General features: G+C 42.2%; 1 protein-coding gene across 3 annotated transcripts in view; it reads left to right on the top strand.

Annotated features, from left to right (window-relative positions):
- The window catches only part of MYO1D (myosin ID), a 114,093-nt gene that overhangs the window by 8,994 nt on the left and 85,016 nt on the right, over window positions 1-20,083 (top strand). For all 3 annotated transcript variants that reach the window (XM_026076212.1, XM_026076211.1, XM_026076214.1), the window contains exons 11-14: window positions 4,721-4,791; window positions 6,504-6,578; window positions 8,186-8,318; window positions 18,882-19,048. In XM_026076212.1, the coding sequence (XP_025931997.1) occupies window positions 4,721-4,791; window positions 6,504-6,578; window positions 8,186-8,318; window positions 18,882-19,048 (446 nt within the window). The remainder of the gene's footprint in view (window positions 1-4,720; window positions 4,792-6,503; window positions 6,579-8,185; window positions 8,319-18,881; window positions 19,049-20,083) is intronic.

Genomic DNA, 20,083 nt, shown 5'->3' with positions numbered 1-20,083 from the left:
AGCTGCAGAAATAGGCCATCTGGTCTGGGTTTGGGGGAATGCGTTTCCTAAAGCCTCGCCATCAGCAGAGGGAGCTAAAGTATGCCCAATGCGAGATCAGTTTTTATTCCAAGCATAAAAGAAGCAGGAGCTTGTGTCTTTTGACATATCATGATGTCATTTATAACCAATAGGCGCCGGGTTTCAATTCACGTGACTTGCTTCCCAGACTGCTGTAATATATAATGACAGCGAAATTATTCGCGCTTCTGCTTTATTGCAGCGCTGTGATTTTTTTCATCGTCGCTGGCTGCAAAGCGTGTTCGTCTTAAACCGTACCTGTGATCTTCCAGGCCCTTTTGCCTTGCTTTGTTTTCGGTACTAGGTACAAATTAAAAGGCTTTATTCATCGCTTGGCAGCATATTGAAAACATGGTCACCAGGCTGATTAATATGAGAATCTTTCACGCTGAATAATCAGATAAAGGCCTTTATTATCTTGATGCCTCTTTATTGAGGATATTGTTTGAAACGAAGCCTTTAGGATCCTGTCATTTCCCCACCTCCCTTCCCCAGTACAATATTGTATGTAGGTCAGAAATACAAAATTAGCAGGATTGTGTAAGATACGTGCTAAAAACTGCCTCTGGGGAGGCTGAATATAAACAATAGGTCTGGATCTGGCTTGTCTGAGTAGAGCATAGGATGGAAATAAAATAGCTAGTTTTTCTTCTGGCTGTGGTTTTCCTTAAATGCCCTTTAGCTGCCGCATACCTGTCTCCCCAGCTGCCACATGCATTTCAGCTGAAGGAGGGGGAAATGGGGAATTTTGCTTTCCGTATTAACCTAAATTTTATGTGCTTAAGCAGCAGACATGTTAGGAATAGCATGTCCTGGGTAGACTTGCCTGAAATCAAGTATTTTCAGGAAACCTAGTCAGGGTTACTGCATTTTAATGCAAATTATTTCCCTTAGGTGGTACTAATGATCGGGAAGAGTGAAGCCTGGGGGGATGGAGCCTTAAATCCTCTGCAGTGGGGCAGCGTGGGAAAAGGTCCAGCTTCTAGAGCTGTCTCAGACTTAATCTCCGAGGAAGGAGTTCAATTTCTGTTCAGGTCCCATCTCTGCTAAGGTGGAGTGTTTCCGTAAGGGAGAGGGAAGGGAGTACTGTGTGGTCGGAGGAGAGCACTGAATTTCATAAAGCATGCGGGAGGCTATAAAAGGAAAAATAAAATAAAAAAAAATTTGCTGTTTGAGTCGTTACCTTCAGGAGTCCCTTCGCAGCATAGGAATATAAAAAAAAAAMCCCAAAAACTGCCAATTGCAGTAGTCCTCAGTAGGGGGTGGCATTGTCAGAAAACCGTTCGCGCAGCCTGGAAGGGAAATGAGGAATGCAGCTATAAATAATGTTTATGGAGGGACTGATGCATCTCCCTGGCTTGCTAATTTCTAGTTTAAATCAATATAGCCTTGAAAATATTGACCCATAACATTCTTATTATAATTATATTTTTTCCCCTCTCCCGTCTTTGCCGTTGTCCTATACCAGTAGCTAAAATACCTTCTTCAATGAGCCTTTATCCCATCAAGAACTACTGTGAGAAATCTGAGCTATCTCAGCTAGCCTCTTCTACTCTGGATTAAAGCAGAGAACCCGATTTCATTTCATAATTTGCTTTTGTTGTCTGCAGTTGTTCTGTCCAGGTCCTATAAAGTTCTGTGCAGATCAAAGATGATCCTAAAGAGTTAAAATGTGTGTGCTGATATGTTATGGGAACAGCTCCCATCTTTCAGCCTCCGTTAATGCTTCATTGCTCCCCTTTAGTGCATGTTGCACACGGGCTCCGTGTGGATAAGCTCTAAGGGGCTGCTGTGCCCTAAATACTAGTGTCCTAGTTTGTGTACTGCATATCTGCTCTGCTGCTGTCTGCTTGGTTGTCCTGGTGAAAGCCAGACAAACCAGGAAGAATACTGGCAAACGTTTTTGCTATGAATATTTGTGGCAAAATTTTATGTTCCTGGAGAAGAAAAACCAAAAAACCAAAACCCAGAAGTGGGTCTTACTATTAGGCAATTTGGAGAAGAAAGCTAGACCTGTACAAATGTTAATTGTTCCTGTAATGCTTCTCAACATCACAGGCTCGTTCTCTCAGTCTCTCTAAATTCCGATTGTTTTCAATTGATCTTATAATTTCAAAGGATCAAGTGCAGTGATAGACGGTACATGAATTCCTAAAACTTCAAATAGTGGAAAGTTCCGGGTAGTGTCAATCTCGACAAACTGATTGTGAAGCTAAGCATGCAAGAAGGTCCATTCTGGTCCACCTGACTGACTTAATGTCTTCCAAGACACTGGGCAATAGTGAAGGTCTAAATGAGAGAAGAAATTGGGACAAGCACAGAGTGATAACTTGGTGCTCTATAATCCAGAAACTTCCTGAATAAGGGATGGTGTCCTTAATAGCCCTTGTCCAGTTTCTTTTTTCTTTATTTTTTTTTCTCTTTTTTGCAAAGTGCTCCACAGCTTGGCTATTTAGGTGTAAAGAGCTCCTTCCTTCCTGTTTTCCTCCCTCCTCCTTTTTCCCTTTTAGGTTACGTTTGAGCCTTGCAGCTCTTGAACAGGGAAACACTGTTCGTTGCGTCTTCCCCTACATCTCCTCTGTGTCATTTGTCGTCATCTACTGTCGTTTCTTCCCTGGCTCAAAGAAGCTTAGTGCATTTGGCTGTTCCTTCTGTGGCAGTCAGTTGATGGCTTTTGCCCTTCCTCAAGCCTCTTCCAGTTTCTCCTGTGTCTTTTTTTGAGATGGAGAATTGGGAATAGTCATTTGGAGTCTGTCATTTTACTGTGAACCTTGGCTTATCTTCATGTATCTTCATGTGTATCGCTCTGTTGAAGGTCATTTGCYTTTTCATTGCCCTTATGTTAGCCTCTGGTGTCTTCCTGCAGTTCTTCATGTTCAACCATTGTTTTTACTTCTCTGAATAATTGTTAGCAACAAACTTGATCCCCTTCTCGTTATCCTCTGTTTATGGCTCATTTCAGTCTATGAACAGTGTAGACCTCAGCACAGGCCCCTGTGGGTCTCCCTGGTGAACTTCTACTGTAAAACCAGACCATTTACTGTTACCCTCCGTTTCATGTCTTTCTGTTTTCTGCATGAGGACCCTTTCTCTTACCTTTCATAGCAGCTTAATTTCTTGGAGTCGATAGAGAGGAGCCTTATGCAAAGGCTCTTAGAAAACCAAGCAGGCTATCAACAGTATCAATTCACTTAATTTTTTTGTAATAATTTCTACTGATTTGCCCAGCAGCTGCAAAGTTCACAGGGAGAAACACTCATTAAAAAAATTAACATCACATTAAGCTGCCTTCCAAACTCTCCAGTATTGGGTGAATTGGAAATGAGAGGCTTGTGCACCGGATTGTGTCCCGTCTGGTAGAGGCAGTTGCTTCTTTTCATCATGTTTTTGGTTGTCCTGTACCTCTTCTGCTGACACGTAGGCTTGAGATGTATACTTTGGGTGGTTGAAAAAAGGCATTAGACCCTCTCTACCCCCTTGCTGGTGAACAGAGCTGCAAAAAGACAAATTGCTTAGTTTTTCTGATACGGCCTCATTTTCTCTGTGTTCCTTCTATACCTTGGTCATCTATCAGCCCTACAGACCCTGGCAGGCTTCCTGTTCCTAACGTGCTGGGCTGCTTAAACCTTTGTAACCTTTTATGTACCTGTTACTCAAACCTTTTGCTTGCTTGTGATTTTTATTTATTTACTTATTTATTTATTTTTTTTAAATCTAATCTGTCAGTTTGAGCCAATCTATTTTCTACTCTTGGACGCAGGTTAAGCTTTTGAAGGATATCTTCCTGCTTCTAATAATCTCTTACCCTGCAGTGCAACGATGCTAATTTCCTCTTGCATTTTCCCAAGACTTTTGGTAAGGTGGGTAAATATTTATTCCTAGCCCTGAGCGTTTTCGAATGGTACCCRTGCATCCTGCAAAGACTTAACTCGTTTACCTGCCCCTTTGGGCTTTAACAAGAAAAATCATTTTTATGGCGTTCTCCTTTTTTAATTAAGCACAGCGTGATGCGTGTTTTTTTGGCTTCCGTTATTCCTGACGGGGTGCGGGTATTATGGCTGCTGGTACTGAACGGCTGCCACGGGGGCACTTGACGTCTTTGTTATAGTCAAAGAACGAAACGGGAGGCTGAGATGAAAATATAGGGATTGCAGCACTGGCCCCCCTGGATCTGCAGGGTTGGGCGCCATTGGAGAGGTGTCAGACCTGCTGGAGGGGTTTTGTTATTGGGGGGGAGAACAAACATTGCTATTCTAACTGTCTTATTTGGATTTCTGCATTTCTTTGAGGAGGGATATCGCGGTGGAAAAATATAAAGGAAGATTTTTAAAAAGAGCATTAATTAACTCCTAAGTGCAGAGCTCTGTATGCACAAATGTTCCTTTTGCTTAATGGCAGTTTTGAGTGGTTTTTTGTTTTTTTGKTTTTTTTTAACTAAAATTGTAGGCTCTTGCAACTTGATTTTGTACAAACATGTTTTGTTTTTCTAAAACATCCGTGAAAAAAATCAAAGCAGTGTTATAAAGGGATTTCACATCTTCGCATGCATATATACAGGGGAATAACCATGTTTTTTCTTTCTACTTCCAATGCAAGTTGCTCTTCCACAAATGTTGAAATTCCAAGGGTGACATTTTAATGTATGTGAAATTTATTTTAGCTTTGTGCCACTGACAAAATCCTGGAGTTTGATAGAGACTTTCGAATCAAGCACTACGCTGGAGATGTGATGTGAGTTTTTTTTCCAGAAATGAAGTTGTACCTTCTATTTTTGTCTTTTAACCAGCTTTGAAGTGGTACAATATTCTGATTTAATGCTGCTTCTGGTATGAAGCAGAAATAGCTGTCATATGGAATTACAGAGTGCAGCGATTGCTTATCAATTAAATCTCATGCTAGTTTCTTGCTATACAGAATATGATTTTATTCTTGGATTTGAAACAAAAGGAGAATATGGGGGGGGACAATGCTTCAGGGAAGGGGGGGAAAAAAAGAAAAAAAAAAGAGCCAGCACTGTATATTCAAATAGGCTATACTGGGCTAATAAAATCTGTTTAGACATCTGTTTCGTACCGTTATATAACTCTCTAGCTTTAAATTCTCAAATCACTTTGAGCAGACTCAAAATATAGGGTACTGTTAAACTGAAATAAATGTCAGTACAAGTTGTCTTCCTCATTCAGGTTAAAAAGTTTTCTGTACCTGAAGTTTACAACAGTTGCTGCAGTATTTTGTAGTGATACGGAGCGAGATGAAGTTGAAGTGAAAGATGCCCACACATTAGAAGCTGTTCACTGGGAAAGCCCTTGTCGGGAATATCACTGACATGATTTAATGGTTACTTTAGGATTTGTGTAACTCCCTGTGCTGGCAGAATCCAAAGGGAGATAACAAGGAAAAAATTTGGGATTTTTCACCTTTTACATTGGAATTAAATGCACCTTTAAGTTATAAAGGTAACCGGTAACCAAAAGTAACCCATGGAGCCCATTCAGTGATACTAGATTTTGATACAGACTCCTTGATCAATGATTGCTGATAGATACACCCACTTTTGAAGCATTTTGCTAAGGAGTATAAAAATACATGGTGTCGTATTGGTGGATGAAATTTCTCCACTGCAAGTGGCTGCAAACTTTCTAAACCTAAACTGAAACATGGAAATATCTGCATATAGTGTTTAAGCCTAAATTATGTTACGGGGAGCGGTAAGATGAAGGCATGCTCCGGATCCCAGGGCTTTTGCCGTTCAGGAGCAGGTGTCCCAGAGTGGGATCTGAAGGTCAGAAGCAGCTGAGTTTGGGTTTCACTGARCGGGGAGTTTCTGGACTTTGTCATTGTGAACAGACAGCTGCTTGTCTTGAGCCTTGGAGAAGAGATGAATGTCAGTAGTCTTTTAGATTGGAAAGAAGCCCAAATTTGTCTCTGTTATTTCCAAGAGTTCCCTAATCACCTGGTTATTGGCCGTTCTTGATTTCAGGCGCTCCCACCAGAGAATTTTCCTTAACACCAAGAGAGTGACAGACTAGACATGTGGAAAAGCAAAACTCGATATCTGTAGGATTTCGCACAAACACAGGCTCTGAGTTTGAAAGCAGAACTCGTGAGCCTAACTCATGAGCCTAACTCTTGACTTTGGGCAGTCTACGACTTGTCCAAGTCCTTTTATGGGTCTCAGCCATCGTGCTCTTCACCTGCATAGTTCAAATAGCTTTCTAAAACTAGGTGCATGTTCTTCCCCCGTGAGAGGTGGAAAGCTAGGCACAAAGATCCAAGTCCCACACAGCACTTGTGCGGCAAATTAGTGATAGATTAGAAAACAGAGCTGCGTTTCTGATTAGCATCTGTCTGTAGGAGTGCAGGGATAGTGATCCCACAGCRATACCAGCAGTTTAGAAAAGAGACTTTGCTTCTTTGCAGTTAACTCTGTTTTCTTTTCCTAGTTACTCAGTCACTGGATTTATTGACAAAAACAAGGACACTTTATTTCAGGACTTCAAGCGCCTCATGTACAACAGGTAGGTATAAAAATTGTAATGAGCTTCCTTTTAAGTCTGATTTGTTGGCATCCTTTTTTAGAGAGTGGATACTAGAATAGCTTAATGGTTTCACTGATGCTGTCTTCACTGCACGTGTGGCACATGTGTGTTAGCTGTTGTAGTAAACAGCGCTTTGGGATCTGATGTTTGAATATCCACCATGACCTGAAAGCTGACCTGCTACAGTTTTTTTCAAGATAAAATCCTTATTCTGTGTATGTTGTTAACCTTTAATTTAACTAAATTTGAAGTGTGTGTTTGAACCCAACTCACTGTGCAATCAAGATAGCTGTGTAGAGACTACCTGTGTTGCTTGGTTTGTCATTAACCCATTTTTTTGACCAATTGCAGATGTACCAATACTGGTCTTTTTTTTTTTTTTTTTTTAATCAGTGCTAAAGCTATTGAGTAGCATTTGGTCAAGAATAGATCTTGTTAAACCCCAATTAAAAGCCCTTTTTTTTTTTTTGAAAGAAAGATTTCGGGTGTGGGGAAAAAAGAGCAAATAGCACATATGAAGAGGATTCAAACCTATGACATGACAAATTTAAGCCATATAGTCACTTACCATAAATACTAATTAGGCAACTGATATTTGCCTTTGAMGAGCAAATTTGAAATCCTGTCAAAACATAGGTGTGTATGTATAAGCTCTCCAGAAAACTCTTCCTTGATGACTGGCATTAAATGTGCTTTAATTTTTTTCTAAATGTTGTCTATCTCAACCTTTCACAGACTTTGCTCAGGGTGGGAGTCAGCACAAAATAGCCTAGAAGCTGCTTGGACRGTTCTGTTTGCCTTGTTTAAAAGCTAGCACARCTATTAACTTAGTTTACAGTCCCGTCATGTTTACTCAGCGTGCTCCTTTGAACAGCCTTGCTCTTCACGTTTTCAAGACTTCCTATTAACCAAAAAACCTGCAAAATATTTGTTGCATAGAAGACTTATTAAACGGAGCCTCTGGTTTCAGCTAAGTCTCTGGGAAAGACTGTTCGCAAAGACCACTCGGGGCACGTTAAAGCRTGTGATAGATTGGCCATTAGATCGCTGTAACTGCTTTCAGCTTTTGTGTGTTCCAGCGCTCTTGCCATCCATCATGGCCGATTAACTCACCTTCAGCCCTTCAAGAAAACGTAGGCTAAAACGTAGAAATTGTTTTATACCTCAAGAATAGTGCAGGAGCATGGCTTGAAATCAAATACTGAGTTTCAAGGGAGGATGTTGTGGGCTATGATCTTACTCTTTTCTRTTTTGATTAAATTCCTCTTTATGCTCGTGTCAGTGAGGCAGACTCTGCTTTTGATAGATCACTTCTGCAGGACTTGTACTATCCCATTAGTGCACATCTCTATCTGAAGAGGAGAGGCAGTTGCCATTCTTCCAGCGTATTTAGTTGTAAGCTTGGACTATATATTGCTCAAGAGCAAGAGATATTTTGGCCAAGAATGTCGTACTGGTTTGGCTGATGTATTTTTGAACTGAAAACACCAGTAGCTTTGGACTGAAGCAAACTGTTGAAATCTGAATTTASTGGACCTTTTATTGCCCTGCTGTTAGACTGTGCAATTAAAGAGATTGTCTTTTAGCTCTAATCCTGTGTTGAAGATGATGTGGCCTGAAGGTAAACTGAGCATCACTGAGGTGACCAAGCGACCTTTGACAGCTGCTACCCTTTTTAAGAACTCCATGATTGCACTAGTGGACAACTTGGCATCCAAGGTAAATACTTCTGTGTCAAAACCGACTCCAACTTCTGATTGCTTGGGTATAGCTTCTCTGTGGAGAGACTGTCATGTTCCTGTCATCGTAATCAGTTTGAAATACAAGCTGATCAATGCCAGATTAGCTTTGATTTTTGACAGTGGGCAAAGTGACTTTTGTGAAAATAAAGACAGACCTGTGTGATTTCCTCCATTCCCTTCCTTTGCTGTGAGAGAAGGTGTGAAGTGAGACCTTTTTATGTTACTAAATAATAATAATTTTTTTTTTTTTTTTTTAACAGAAAGTATTGGTTTGGTGAGCACAGCTTTGTGTGAAGGGAGTTAGGTGGTGGGATGAACTCGGAATGAGGCTATTTAAATGCAGGGCACCTAAGCAGCYGAAGGAGCAGAGTGGTCCCTCATGTGAGCAGAGATCACTAAGAAATGTTTAGATGTTACTGCTGCTGGGTGACCTTRCTGGACTCCTGGCATTTTGGTAGTGACGTGGAAGGGGGATGCTGACCACAGAAGGGCAATGACCCCAGAATGARGGTATATGTTAACAGTTGGAATAATTAAGCAATAACGAGCAAGGTTCAGACTAACTTCTGGGGAATCGTGGTAGCAAGGGAAATGTTAGTGGCCCAAGGTCTGGAGGGGGATGGGGCATGAACACAGATGTGGTAAAGCTGGGAAAAGCTTTGTAGAAAGATGATCTTTGTTCTAATAAGAGGAGCCTGAGAAGAGTTTAAGCGATAGCTGAATTTTTTTGCCTGCAGTGGCAGATGCATGACTAATGAACGCATGACTTAATAGCTGCTGTGTTGGTCAGAGCGTGGTCATGCAGTGCTGGCAGAGAACACAGGAAGAGAGAACTATCCACACTGGGAATGTTACAGGAAATAATATATTGGTCCGTGTCTTCCAAAATTAGATGAAAACACATTTGTTATATATTTTTGAATTCTAGTCCTGGAGTGGATTAATGATTGGCAGTAGATCTGCGGGAGGGTGCACAAGCCCAACCAAAATGGCCTCAAGGTGCTCGTTGAGCTTCCCGACAGAGGAATAAAGCCCCGTAGCTCTCCCCAGTAAGTCTGTGACTCAAGGCTGTTAAGAAGAGGCCCTAGTTAGCGCAAGGCTGGGCCTGGCTTTAAGCAGGAGCTGTTGGTAGAAGCTGAGAGAGGTCCTMCACCACTGCCTGTGCAGCCAGGAGCTTTCCTGGATGGTGAAACCTAAACTGTTGGTGATGGAGAAGGTGACTGTGACCTTGATGGAAGCGGGGAGGGGACAGATTTTATTTTAACATGATTTTCCAAGGAAACAAGATGTACATGACCTACCAGTCCCGATAACTTTGTTGGCCAGCCCTAACTTAAACTTGGTATAGAACCCAGAAAGGTTTTTCCACAGGTTGTGAAAATGAGAGGAAAAAGATTGATTCCGGCCACTTGTTGTTAATGCGGTTCTCCTCTGTTGTGAGACAGCAGTGATCAGACCGGTCACGTGTTATCTCTTGTCTAGCCAAACAGATAGGGAACTTGGAGTACCGCAGTGAGGTGGTTCAAGCGATGCAGACAAAAACTGCTGAGGGTATTGTACGAGCGGGTTGTGATCAAGGGGAAGGTAGCAGGGAGTGCTTGGTGGGAAGATTCAGCAGGTGTTCATGGAATAACTTGATTTGCTTGTTTATTTGAAAAAAAAAAACCCATTCTGGGCCACCTTGTATTTGGACAAATAGACAAAATGCCTTGCGTTGTAGTGGTTGGAACAATTCCTGYGATTCACAGTGGGAGATGAAGAGTTTAAATTGCGCATTATCCATCTTGAGTCAGTAGGTACCAAAATTCATCATTGAAGGCTGCCTGGCTTATGTGAAATGAGTTAGTTTCAGTCTATTTATCATCAATATCTCTATTGCAAATGGCAACCTTTTTCCAAGAATAGACCATAGACAGGAATTGCTTCCAAGTCCAAGTTAAGCTGGTTGAGTTCACTGCAACTATGTGTGTTTGAATGCATTCCTTTTGATAGCAATGGAGAAAATTGTCTTAGTGTTGTATTTCCCAAAGGGTTAGGGATCCCGTTAAAGGGAGGGCTCTCCCTAAACCGTGGTGTTCGTCGGGACTTAACAAGGGCTCTTGCCGTGCACTAAGAAGCCAAGGGCTGTAGTGTTTTATGGCCAGCCTTTAGCATGACGGAAGGCTGGAATGAAGGGGTTGAAGTCGAGGAGTTTGTGCTTGCAAGTCTGCTCTTTAAAAGTTTGTRTGCCTAATGCTCCTTGCAGAAGGGTGTTTGTAGGTACTTAAGTTTGCAAACTGACTTATGTTGTTGGGTTTTAATTATTTTTAGTGGGGAGCCTGGCTTGAGTACGTCTCAAACTAAAAAATTTGGTGAGACCCTTCCTGAAACCAAGCTTATGTTACTTTAAAGGATCTGAATTTTGGGGTGTTCTAAAAAGGATGGGTTGTTTAAATAAGGCTGCTGAACACCAATGTTGTCTACTTCAAACAGTAAAACCAACTTCAAAGAATTAATACTGTTCTTTGGGCACTGTTGTCGGAGTCCTGGGGGCACTAATAGACCTTAATGGCCCTGACCAGCCTCATGTGGAGCCACCCTGCCCARAGGCCCACTGAAGCTCTGCTGGGGGCCTGCCTGTCTCCAGCTCGGCCACAGCCRTGCCCCTGCCTGGCCTYGGACCCCGYTCATCCAGCCACCGACAYGTGGCTTGATGTCCTGRCCTGACCTCAGACCTGCCTTGTCACCGTGGACCTGCCCGCCAACCACTGGGTCTGATCCTGCCTCTTTACCACAGGCTTGCCCGGTGATCTCAATCCTTGGTTGAACCTGACCACGATCTCTGGGTCTGCCCCATGGGCCTCGCTCGGGCACGGTGGGACAGGGCCCTGCCYGGCGAGGCCCCTGCCCTGCCAGCCCTGTTATCCCCCTCGGGTCCCGGCTTACCCGTCCCTTGCCGCTCCCTGRCTCCACTGGTTATGCACAAATAAATGGGATGCTTTGCCTGTGAGTCATTGCCAGTTTGGATGCTCGTCTCAGCTCTCCTGCTTGTGCTAGGGGCTGGAGAGTGGGTGGACAGTTGTTACTGGGCTGGCTAAACCACTGCCTCTTTCGGGAGGATACCACTCATTGCAATTACTGGTGCTGCGGTTCCTTCCCTGGGGTTGTATTACTCATTTTTCCCGGGCTTAGCCCAGGRCCGGCGTTGTACTTCTGGGGATCCAACAATGACAACTTCTGCATGTCTGACTATGGTTTGGACCCTGCAGGACTTTTCTGGGAAGCCTGTGGTAACAGCTGATGAAAACCAGCCCTGTGAAAAGAGTGTTGCACAAGTGGTGGRCTAGCTACTATGGTCTACAGATGTCAGAGGAATGAGGTTCACAGGGAGAGGTAATGTCAGTTGTTCGTGGGTTGTTGTTTTTTTTTTTTTTAACTGTTCCTCAAAAACCAAGGTGAAGATAGGCTTGGATTTTGTTGCAGTCTGAGCTGGTAATTTACTAACTTTATCTGAGCGTGCAGATATGTAAGTGCAGTCAGTGCTACTTTTCTCATCCTAACCTCAAATTCCACCTGGGCTGTTTGCTCTCATTTATTCTCTCTAAACTGCTTTCAACCATGTTTACACGCTCTGTTTCTACAGTGCTGGAACAAAATGACAATCCAAAAATTCCTCTTTGTTGATACTTGCTTGGCCTTCTAGAAAAGCTGCAGTGTTTTTGGCAGAGTCAGCAATACCTTTAAGCCTGTCATTTGGGGGAACGGTCCCCAAAGATGCTAATTTGGTAGGCAGGAATAAGTTGGAAGGCGGTTGACTGAGCTGTGACTCGCCGTGTGGCATGCTGTGAGAATTCCTTACTGACAGCATATTCACTGTTGGATTTGGGGTTTTGTCTCCAGAAGTGCCCCTGTTGGGGCGTAGCTCTGGTTGGAGGATGTCTATGTGCCAAAGCCACAGCTGGTGGCTTGGTGCTGAGGGCCTGGTGTCCTGCAAGTGGTGGTAGACCTGCCCGCTTGAACTAGGTGGGGAGGACGGGACATGCCTGGCACAGTCCATCTGTTCCATCCAGGCCAAACAGGCTTGGACATGCTCTTTGGTGGTGTTTCTCTAAGAGTTTATATGCCAGCTGAGATTGGGATCTGCCTTGGAAGGGTAAAACATCTTAGTCTGTATGGATCTACCCAGGTATCTTCTCCCCAGTAGACATCTCAGACTTTTTCTGAAGCTATTTGCAGTTCTTGTGGGTCATTTGTTTTTCTATTTCTTGCTCCGTTCTCCATTTCCATGCCAAAAAAAAGGAACATGGAAACTGTTACACAAAACTCTTAATTAAATACCACCACTTTTTCAGCTTCCCATGTTTACATGCTAGTCTTATTTCCTGAACTCCTGAGTTGACAAGGGATCTTGCACTGTTTTTTTCCTTACAAATTTATTCTCGAGCTTTGCTTTGCTGGCTGGAGAAGTTTCCTTGGACACTGTGTTTGTAGAGATCTGCAGGTATCGTTGTGTTAGAGTGGAACAGGCTTATGCTCATGCCTTGAGGACTGAGTGCATGAAGTGCTTTTCTCAGTGTGACAAAATATTAAGTTGATCTCCAAAATTTTTGGAATGGAAGATGTTAAAGGACAGGAGAAGAAAGAAGAAACAGAGAACTTTAAGAACTCTTTAATTTGTCATGTGGAACTATATTAATATAGCAAACCATAGTGTTTAGTGTATTTGTGTCAATGAGAATTAGATGTTGTTGAAAATGGGCAGATGTGAGTTCAAGTTCATATTGCCTTAACTTTACTTGTAATTAACAACTCTGGACAACTCCTAATCATATCAGAAACAAAACTAAAATTCAGTAGACAAAGAACCAACTAATGCTGTAGGTACTACAACTTTTCCAATATTTAGAATAACCACTTCTTAAATTCTGTTTCGTTGTTCTTCTGGTTTAACTCTAGAGCTTAGTGATGAAGCAGAGTTCTGAAATTCCTGGGACGAAGGGGCAGGTGGGGTAGTTATTAGGTAGAATTTGGAAGTGAGACTTTTGAGYGTATGATAGACTGAAATCTACTTCTGGATTTTGCAAGCTATGTGAATATAGATAAGTCATTTCAGTTCTCCGTACCTCAGTTTCCCTTGAGTGAAATTCAGATAAGAAACCACGTAATAGTCAAATTTGTTGTAAAACASGTGTACACGTGTCCAATGCTTCTGTCAAGGTGAGTAGCTTAAAAGCGTTGATAACAGTGCAGGAACTGTTCACAAATACAGATTTAACCTTAGCTTGTATCTACGCTTATCCTTACAAGTATGTGATCTYACGAATAATGTTTTTGAAAGGATGCTGAGCTGAAGTGGCTCTTATCACTACTGGTATCCTAAAAACACTACAATTCTCCAAACGTACGCTGTGAATCTTTGGGCAGAAATGTGTGGCAGATAGAACTAAGTGCTTTTGGAAGGAAGGAAAGAAAGAAAGGAAGAAGACAGGCTTTGCAGAGTTGCCATATTGCCAYATGACATTTCTCAAGCACGTGGTTTTCTGTCCGTGCTGTTCTCTTGAGGATTTGGTCTTTTTGTGATGGATTACTTTGGGTGGTTTTTCTTGTTCTCTTAAACGCTCACGCTGGAAGTCCTTTGGCTGACACTGTTATAAATGATGAGCTTCTCCAGGAACTCTCTTTAGATGCTTTTTTTTTTTTCCTTCTCTAACTCCTTTTGTCTTTTTTTTTTTTTCCTTCTTCTTCTTCTGTACCTCTCCTTTCCTATCCATGTTGACAGACTTCATCTCTAGTAAGTTGTAATGTCATCGTTGTGACTGATTGGACATATCCAGCCTAAATTTGTCAGTTCTGTGTCCTAACCTTCTCTCATCCAATGAGCCATAAACTATGGAGAAGAAAYCTCTCAAAGAGGAGTTGGTTAGGGTGCAGAGACTTCAGACCGGTTTGTTTTCTTTCAACTTCACAAATCAAGCTTGATTTTTTAAAAAAATTAAAAAATAAAAAATATAGATTGCTRTTAGGCATCTAAACAGCTTTCAGGACTAGGGCCTTTGTGTCTCTATATTTCAGCTCTTCTGTTTTGTAAAATGCAACTTTGAGTCTTGACAGCCTCAGGGTGCAATAACGAGAATGGGATAATTATCCCCCTGAAGAGATGAGGCTGGTGGGCTTGTAAGCATGGAATAATCTACTTTAGAATTTACCCTAGTAGCTTGCATTGCTGAGAGGCTTTAATTGCATGGTAATTGCACTGATAGATGATCTCCTGTCTGCGCAGGAACTTCCTGTTTGTTTTCCAAAAGGAAAGCAGCATTTCACCTTCTACCTTCTGCACTGAACGCAGATACTGTCACTCACTCCTTTGTGTCGGGCTTGAAGTCAGGAAGCATAGATTTTTTTTTTGCATTGAGATATGCTGCATATTTGATTGGCAAAGACATGAGTGACAGCCCAAGCAGGCTTTATCTGCATGTGGTAAAGGGAATTTATGTATTTGCAAAAATACATAGCTGTAAACTGGGACGCTATAATGTCACTAAGGAACAAGTGAGACCCTTTCCCTTGAGGTGGAGTGATGGGATGCACTTTTTTGACTTTATGCTCCTAATAAAGTCTTTAACTTGCTTCCTGCTGTCCAGTATGCTCTCAAGATGTTGTAATTCTATGGATTGTATGTATATTAAATATTTGTGGTGTTAATCTCATCAAAAGACCTATATTCATCTTAATAGCATTGTGTTGCATCTGATGTCAAGGGCAGATTTGGCATGTTCTGGCTTCTTTCTGATGTTGGTGACCCTATTGCTAACACCAGGACAGCTCTGTGGCTAAAGGTGACTAATGTGTGGGTGAAGAAGTGGCCCAAGCTGACTATTAGCGAAAGGAGATGGGGAGAATAGCAGTTCACCTCTGCAATTGCAGACTCATTCGTAGCTTCTAAGTTCAGCTGTAATTTAGGGAGTTCTCTGTATATCCTGCGGTTTCCATAAATAGCTTATTTCCCATTCGTTAGGAGACTCGTTATGGCTGATAAATGACCTGGCCTTTGTTTCCTGCCAGACAGTTTAGAGATTACGGTACAGAGATTATCAGCTGCAGGCATCAGGTCCGTCAAACTCCTACTCCTCATCAGTAATAGCTGCTGTGAACACATCAATCTGGTCTTCTGCTTCGACTCCCTACACAAAGAAAAATAGGTGTTAAGGTCCAACAGGCTGCTTTGACCTTCAGAGCTTGACAGATGATGTCCAAGAGAGGGTTTGAAGAGCTCGGCTGACAGCTGCGTTCCCATGCCACGGCGGAGTTCTCCAGCCTAAGCAAAAACTAGTCACCCATGCAGATGGGTGGGGAGGTGGTAGGAGACTGCCCAGTAAACAGAGACCCTTGTAAACCTTGTTGCCTTCCGCTTTAAGTCCAGAGCTAACTTTCAGGAGAAAGCCAAAGAAGTCAATGCATAAATCTCTTTTAAACTCCTAGAGCTGCCTTTCCAGAGAGCTCAGCCAGTTACTTGGAAGCGGGACCGTTTTCTCCAGTGCGTGCAAGTTTGCTTTAGCCTCCCCGGTAAGGAAAGGAGCCAAGCAAGACTCTGAAAAAGGTGTCCCTGAAGCGCTTTGTGCTGCTTCTGTCAGAGAGAGATGAAGTCGCTACGTGAGAAGGAAAACAGTGCTTGAATTTATATTGCCCGCAGCAATAGCTTTGCATCTTTGTTGGCCCACGCGCTCCCCTCGGCTTCCTCCTGGGTTGCTGCGCGAAGGGCTAGGCAGAATGCGGATGCTGCCAACTCGTGTATGGTTGATTGGTTTCGATTTTGCTCAGTGCTGTTTTCCACCATTCCTGTCCCAGGGATAAGCACCCAGGAAAAAAGCACAGCTTGATGCTGTGGGTCACATCCCTGAGAAAGCAGGGAAATGTTGCAGTCCAGCACCTTCCTCCCAAAAGTCCATTCTCTTGCATCAGTTTCCAGGATATAAGGCTCTGTTTTTCCAAGGCCTCTGTATTTTAGCCTGTTCGTATTCGTTAGTGTGTGTGGAAGCTCCATTTGCCTGTCATTAATGCGGCATACCTCCAGGTCACATCAGGACTACCCAGGATATTCAAGGATGATCTCGTTTCCTCAGTATTACTGAAGAGAAAAATAGCAATTTGGGGCCTTGYGTTATCCTAAGTTTAGGACAGTGACCTACAAATCATAGAAAATAGGGCTAAAGGGGACCTTGGGATTGCATCTAGTTCATCCCCCTCTTTGAGGACATGGCTGCCTACATGCCTACATCTTTTCAATGCAGATGCTTGTCCAGTCTGTTGTCTCCAGGGATGGAGGTTCCCCTCCCTTCCATAGGCATCGTGTTCCCGTTCCTTATCCTGGTGTCTGATTTGAATTTCTAGGCTGTGGTTAAAGCCAGGTGGTCTTTGTTCTAAAACAGAATACTTATTTCTCTTCATATCTGCCATTTACGTGTATTAAGTATAACATYGGGATGGTGATGTGTCTCAGTCCTTATAGACTAAAACCCACTTACCCTCTGCGTCATGTTTTTGAGATCTTTTGATCATTCTTGTTCTCTAAACTGACTCACCTCAGTTTGCAGCCTACTTGAACTGCAGTGCCCGAACTGAAGGCAATGTTCGGAGAAGTAGAAATCTGATTTTTTTTTTTTTCCTTTCTTCAAATACTTTTCCTGTTCATGTGTCCCCTTTGTTAGAAAAGCATGAACTTGACTCATGTTCAGCTAGGACTCCCAGATCTTTTTTCGCTCTAGTGTCTAATCAGTAGTTTTTCATTCATTTTTGTACAATTTTTTCTGTCTAAATGTAGAACTTTGCATTTGTCCTTGTTGAATTCATGCCTTTTTTTTTTTCCAGACCACTTCTCCCATTTGTCAAGTTGTTACGAGTTTTGACCTTGCACTCTGAAAGTATGTTGCCTGCAGATTTAGTAAACACAATATATTCCTTCATTCAAACCACTAATGAAGCTGTCAGGTAGTACAGGACAGAGAACAGGCTCTTGTGGAGCGCCCGTGGTATAGCCCCGTGTTTTGAGAGCGAGCCTCTGAGAACGGTTTTGCGCATGGTTCTGCAGCCACCTAACAGTTTCTTCTAGTCCAGGGGAAAATTGCTGAAATTTCGTTTCTGAATATCAGACATGATTATGAAAATTTTAAACCTGCTAGTATTAAGATTTCAGACAGACAACTGACCTCCCTTTATCATAATGCTAGCCTTGCCTTAAACTGTTTTTTTGAAATGCTCAAGTGTAGGYGCATCTTTAACATGTCCTTGGAAGCAATCTCTGGATATGCTGTGGCCTTTTGACCTGAAAGAGTTGATGGGGATCCTCATTTGAGTTCTCTCCTTGGCACTGACCACTGCCAGCCTACAGAATATGCCACTCCTTTTGCAAGGGCTTTTTAAAAAATAATATATGTTAATATTATGAGAACAAAATTGTACCTTGAAAAACTGAGGTGGGCCTTTTGACCTTTTAGGAAGCTTAGTCATTGCTTTTCCCTCCAGTGAAGCCAGATGTGGGATAACGAGGGCTAACAATGAAAAGAAGGAAAGGAATGAACTTCAAAACCCAGCGTGATGAACGTACTTTAGTTGAAAATAATTATAGCCTCCCTCTGCAAGCATTGATGGTGCTAGTTTTTATATATATATATATATTTCTCTCTCTGTATATGCATAAATGAAAGTTGGCTTTAATTTCGAAAATTAAACATCAAAACCAAAAATCTTCTAGCAGGACCATGTGTGGGGCTTGCCTCTCATGACTGCAGACTAATCACCAGTGAAAGGCATGCAACCTTGTGGGACTCTGATCTTAACTCTCTCACGTCAACCCAGTTGACGCAGAGCAGGACAAGGCAGGCAGCATTTGGAGTAAAGCTCCCAGACCCACTGTAATGTTCTTTGTCATGAGCAGCTCCAAGGTGGTGCAGAAAGAAGAGCTCACGTACTGGGGGCTTGCATTTGTCCTGTAGCAGGTCTCTCAGGCGTTGTGTTGCTTGTGAAGGTGAACTGGACTGAAAGGTACTTGTTTTTTGCCCTGCACAGAGTAGCGTTTAGGGATTTCCATCATTCAAGTACGTTGCTACAGCCTTTAGAGGAGCTGCATTCAGCATATTTTAAAGATGATAGAGCAATCCAGACTTTTTTTAGATGTCGATATTTGAAAAGCCTCATTTTATAATCGGGCTAATGCATTTATATTGTTTGCTGGGTCTTTTATGAAGACTGTCTTTGTTATCATCAAAGGCTGTGGAGAAGAGGGATGTGAAACTGATTTTGATGTATAGCAGAAGAAAGGACAGTTTAACTTGAATGAGTAAAATTGATTCTGCAGTAGATCTTGTTACAGACTGCTAAGAGGAGGAACGTGTTATGCACTAATCTTCAATCTTTTCTGTTCTAACTTTGTAATTCCTGTTAAGAAATCAAACCTCATTCAAATAAGTAAGGTGGACGGACATTTTAATTTTTTTCAATTGGAAATGGTTGCATCCACACAGGCTTTTTCTCTCTGAGTGAAACTCGGTTTGATTTGTCCCCTTAGGAACCATATTACGTCCGTTGCATTAAGCCCAACGATAAGAAGTCACCACAGCTCTTTGATGAGGAACGTTGCAGGCATCAGGTTGAATACCTTGGCCTTTTGGAGAACGTGAGAGTCCGTCGAGCAGGATTTGCCTACCGCCAAACATATGAGAAGTTTCTTCACAGGTAAGAAGGGCGTTGGCAAGTGACTGAATTCAGCTCTTAGCAGGTCAGCTAGAACATTTGAAGGAGGATTGCCATTTAGATATCTCCCCTGGAGTAAAGAGCAAGTCCTGAATCCTCTGGGTTTGTGATGCTTCCTTTTGATTTGGTTTTTAGTATCTACTATTGGGTAGAATAAAACACGAGTCTAACAAGGACTCTGATTGCCCTTGCATTTTGTGGCAGCAGATGTGTTTACGGGTGCTTTCTTGGCCCTCAAACAGGTGGGACCTCTTCATGCTACAATTCTATCGCTGTCTTAGTCTCTTCAGAATGAGCTTGCAAGAAGGATCATCTCCAGACCGTAATCCTAAAACCAGAACTAATTAGCTTCTCTTTTCTCTCTGAATGTTGTCTAATTGTTGCAGGGAGACAGACAGACAGACATTGTGCATCTTGGGAAATGCATGCTGGTGCATAGTGACATTATGTGTGTGCAGGAGGGAACCTCTGACTTTGAAAACTGAACGACTGAAGAAGGGATAATAACTTGACCCCATTAAAATGTGCTTTTGATACTTCTTGCCCTCTTTATTCCTACTAGACTTGCGTTGAATGAAATGTTTTAGATAGAAATTTGTCTTTCGGCCTCAGTCAATTAGTGTGGGTACTAAGAATTCATCCTCTTGCTGATGAAATATTGAATTGGTTTTGACTTCTCTTATTGAATCAGGTGAGAAACGGGCCCTGAGGGTAGAAAAAAAATTAAACTATTTAAGCAGGTGGGATGTCAGGTGTTAGAAACCAAGTGCTGTTGAAAGATCTCTTGCTGCTCACGGTGAAGGTTTGCCTGGATATTTCATGATACCTGAAGTAGAACTAAAGGGTATGGCTTAACAAATGCAGCTTACAGGAATGGTAAATTGTATATCAATTTTCTTAGACGTTATGCAGTGATTAGGGCTTGCTTCTGCCCTCACTTGTGGGATTTGTTACAACTTACTCCTAACATTTGTATAATTACTATTAATATAAACAGCTGCTTTGTTTCTAATGAAT

Source organism: Apteryx rowi, unplaced genomic scaffold (assembly GCF_003343035.1).
Source record: "Apteryx rowi isolate R43461 unplaced genomic scaffold, aptRow1 scaffold_428, whole genome shotgun sequence".
Classification (NCBI taxonomy): Eukaryota; Metazoa; Chordata; class Aves; order Apterygiformes; family Apterygidae; genus Apteryx; species Apteryx rowi.
This window is presented reverse-complemented; position numbering and strand designations above follow the sequence as displayed.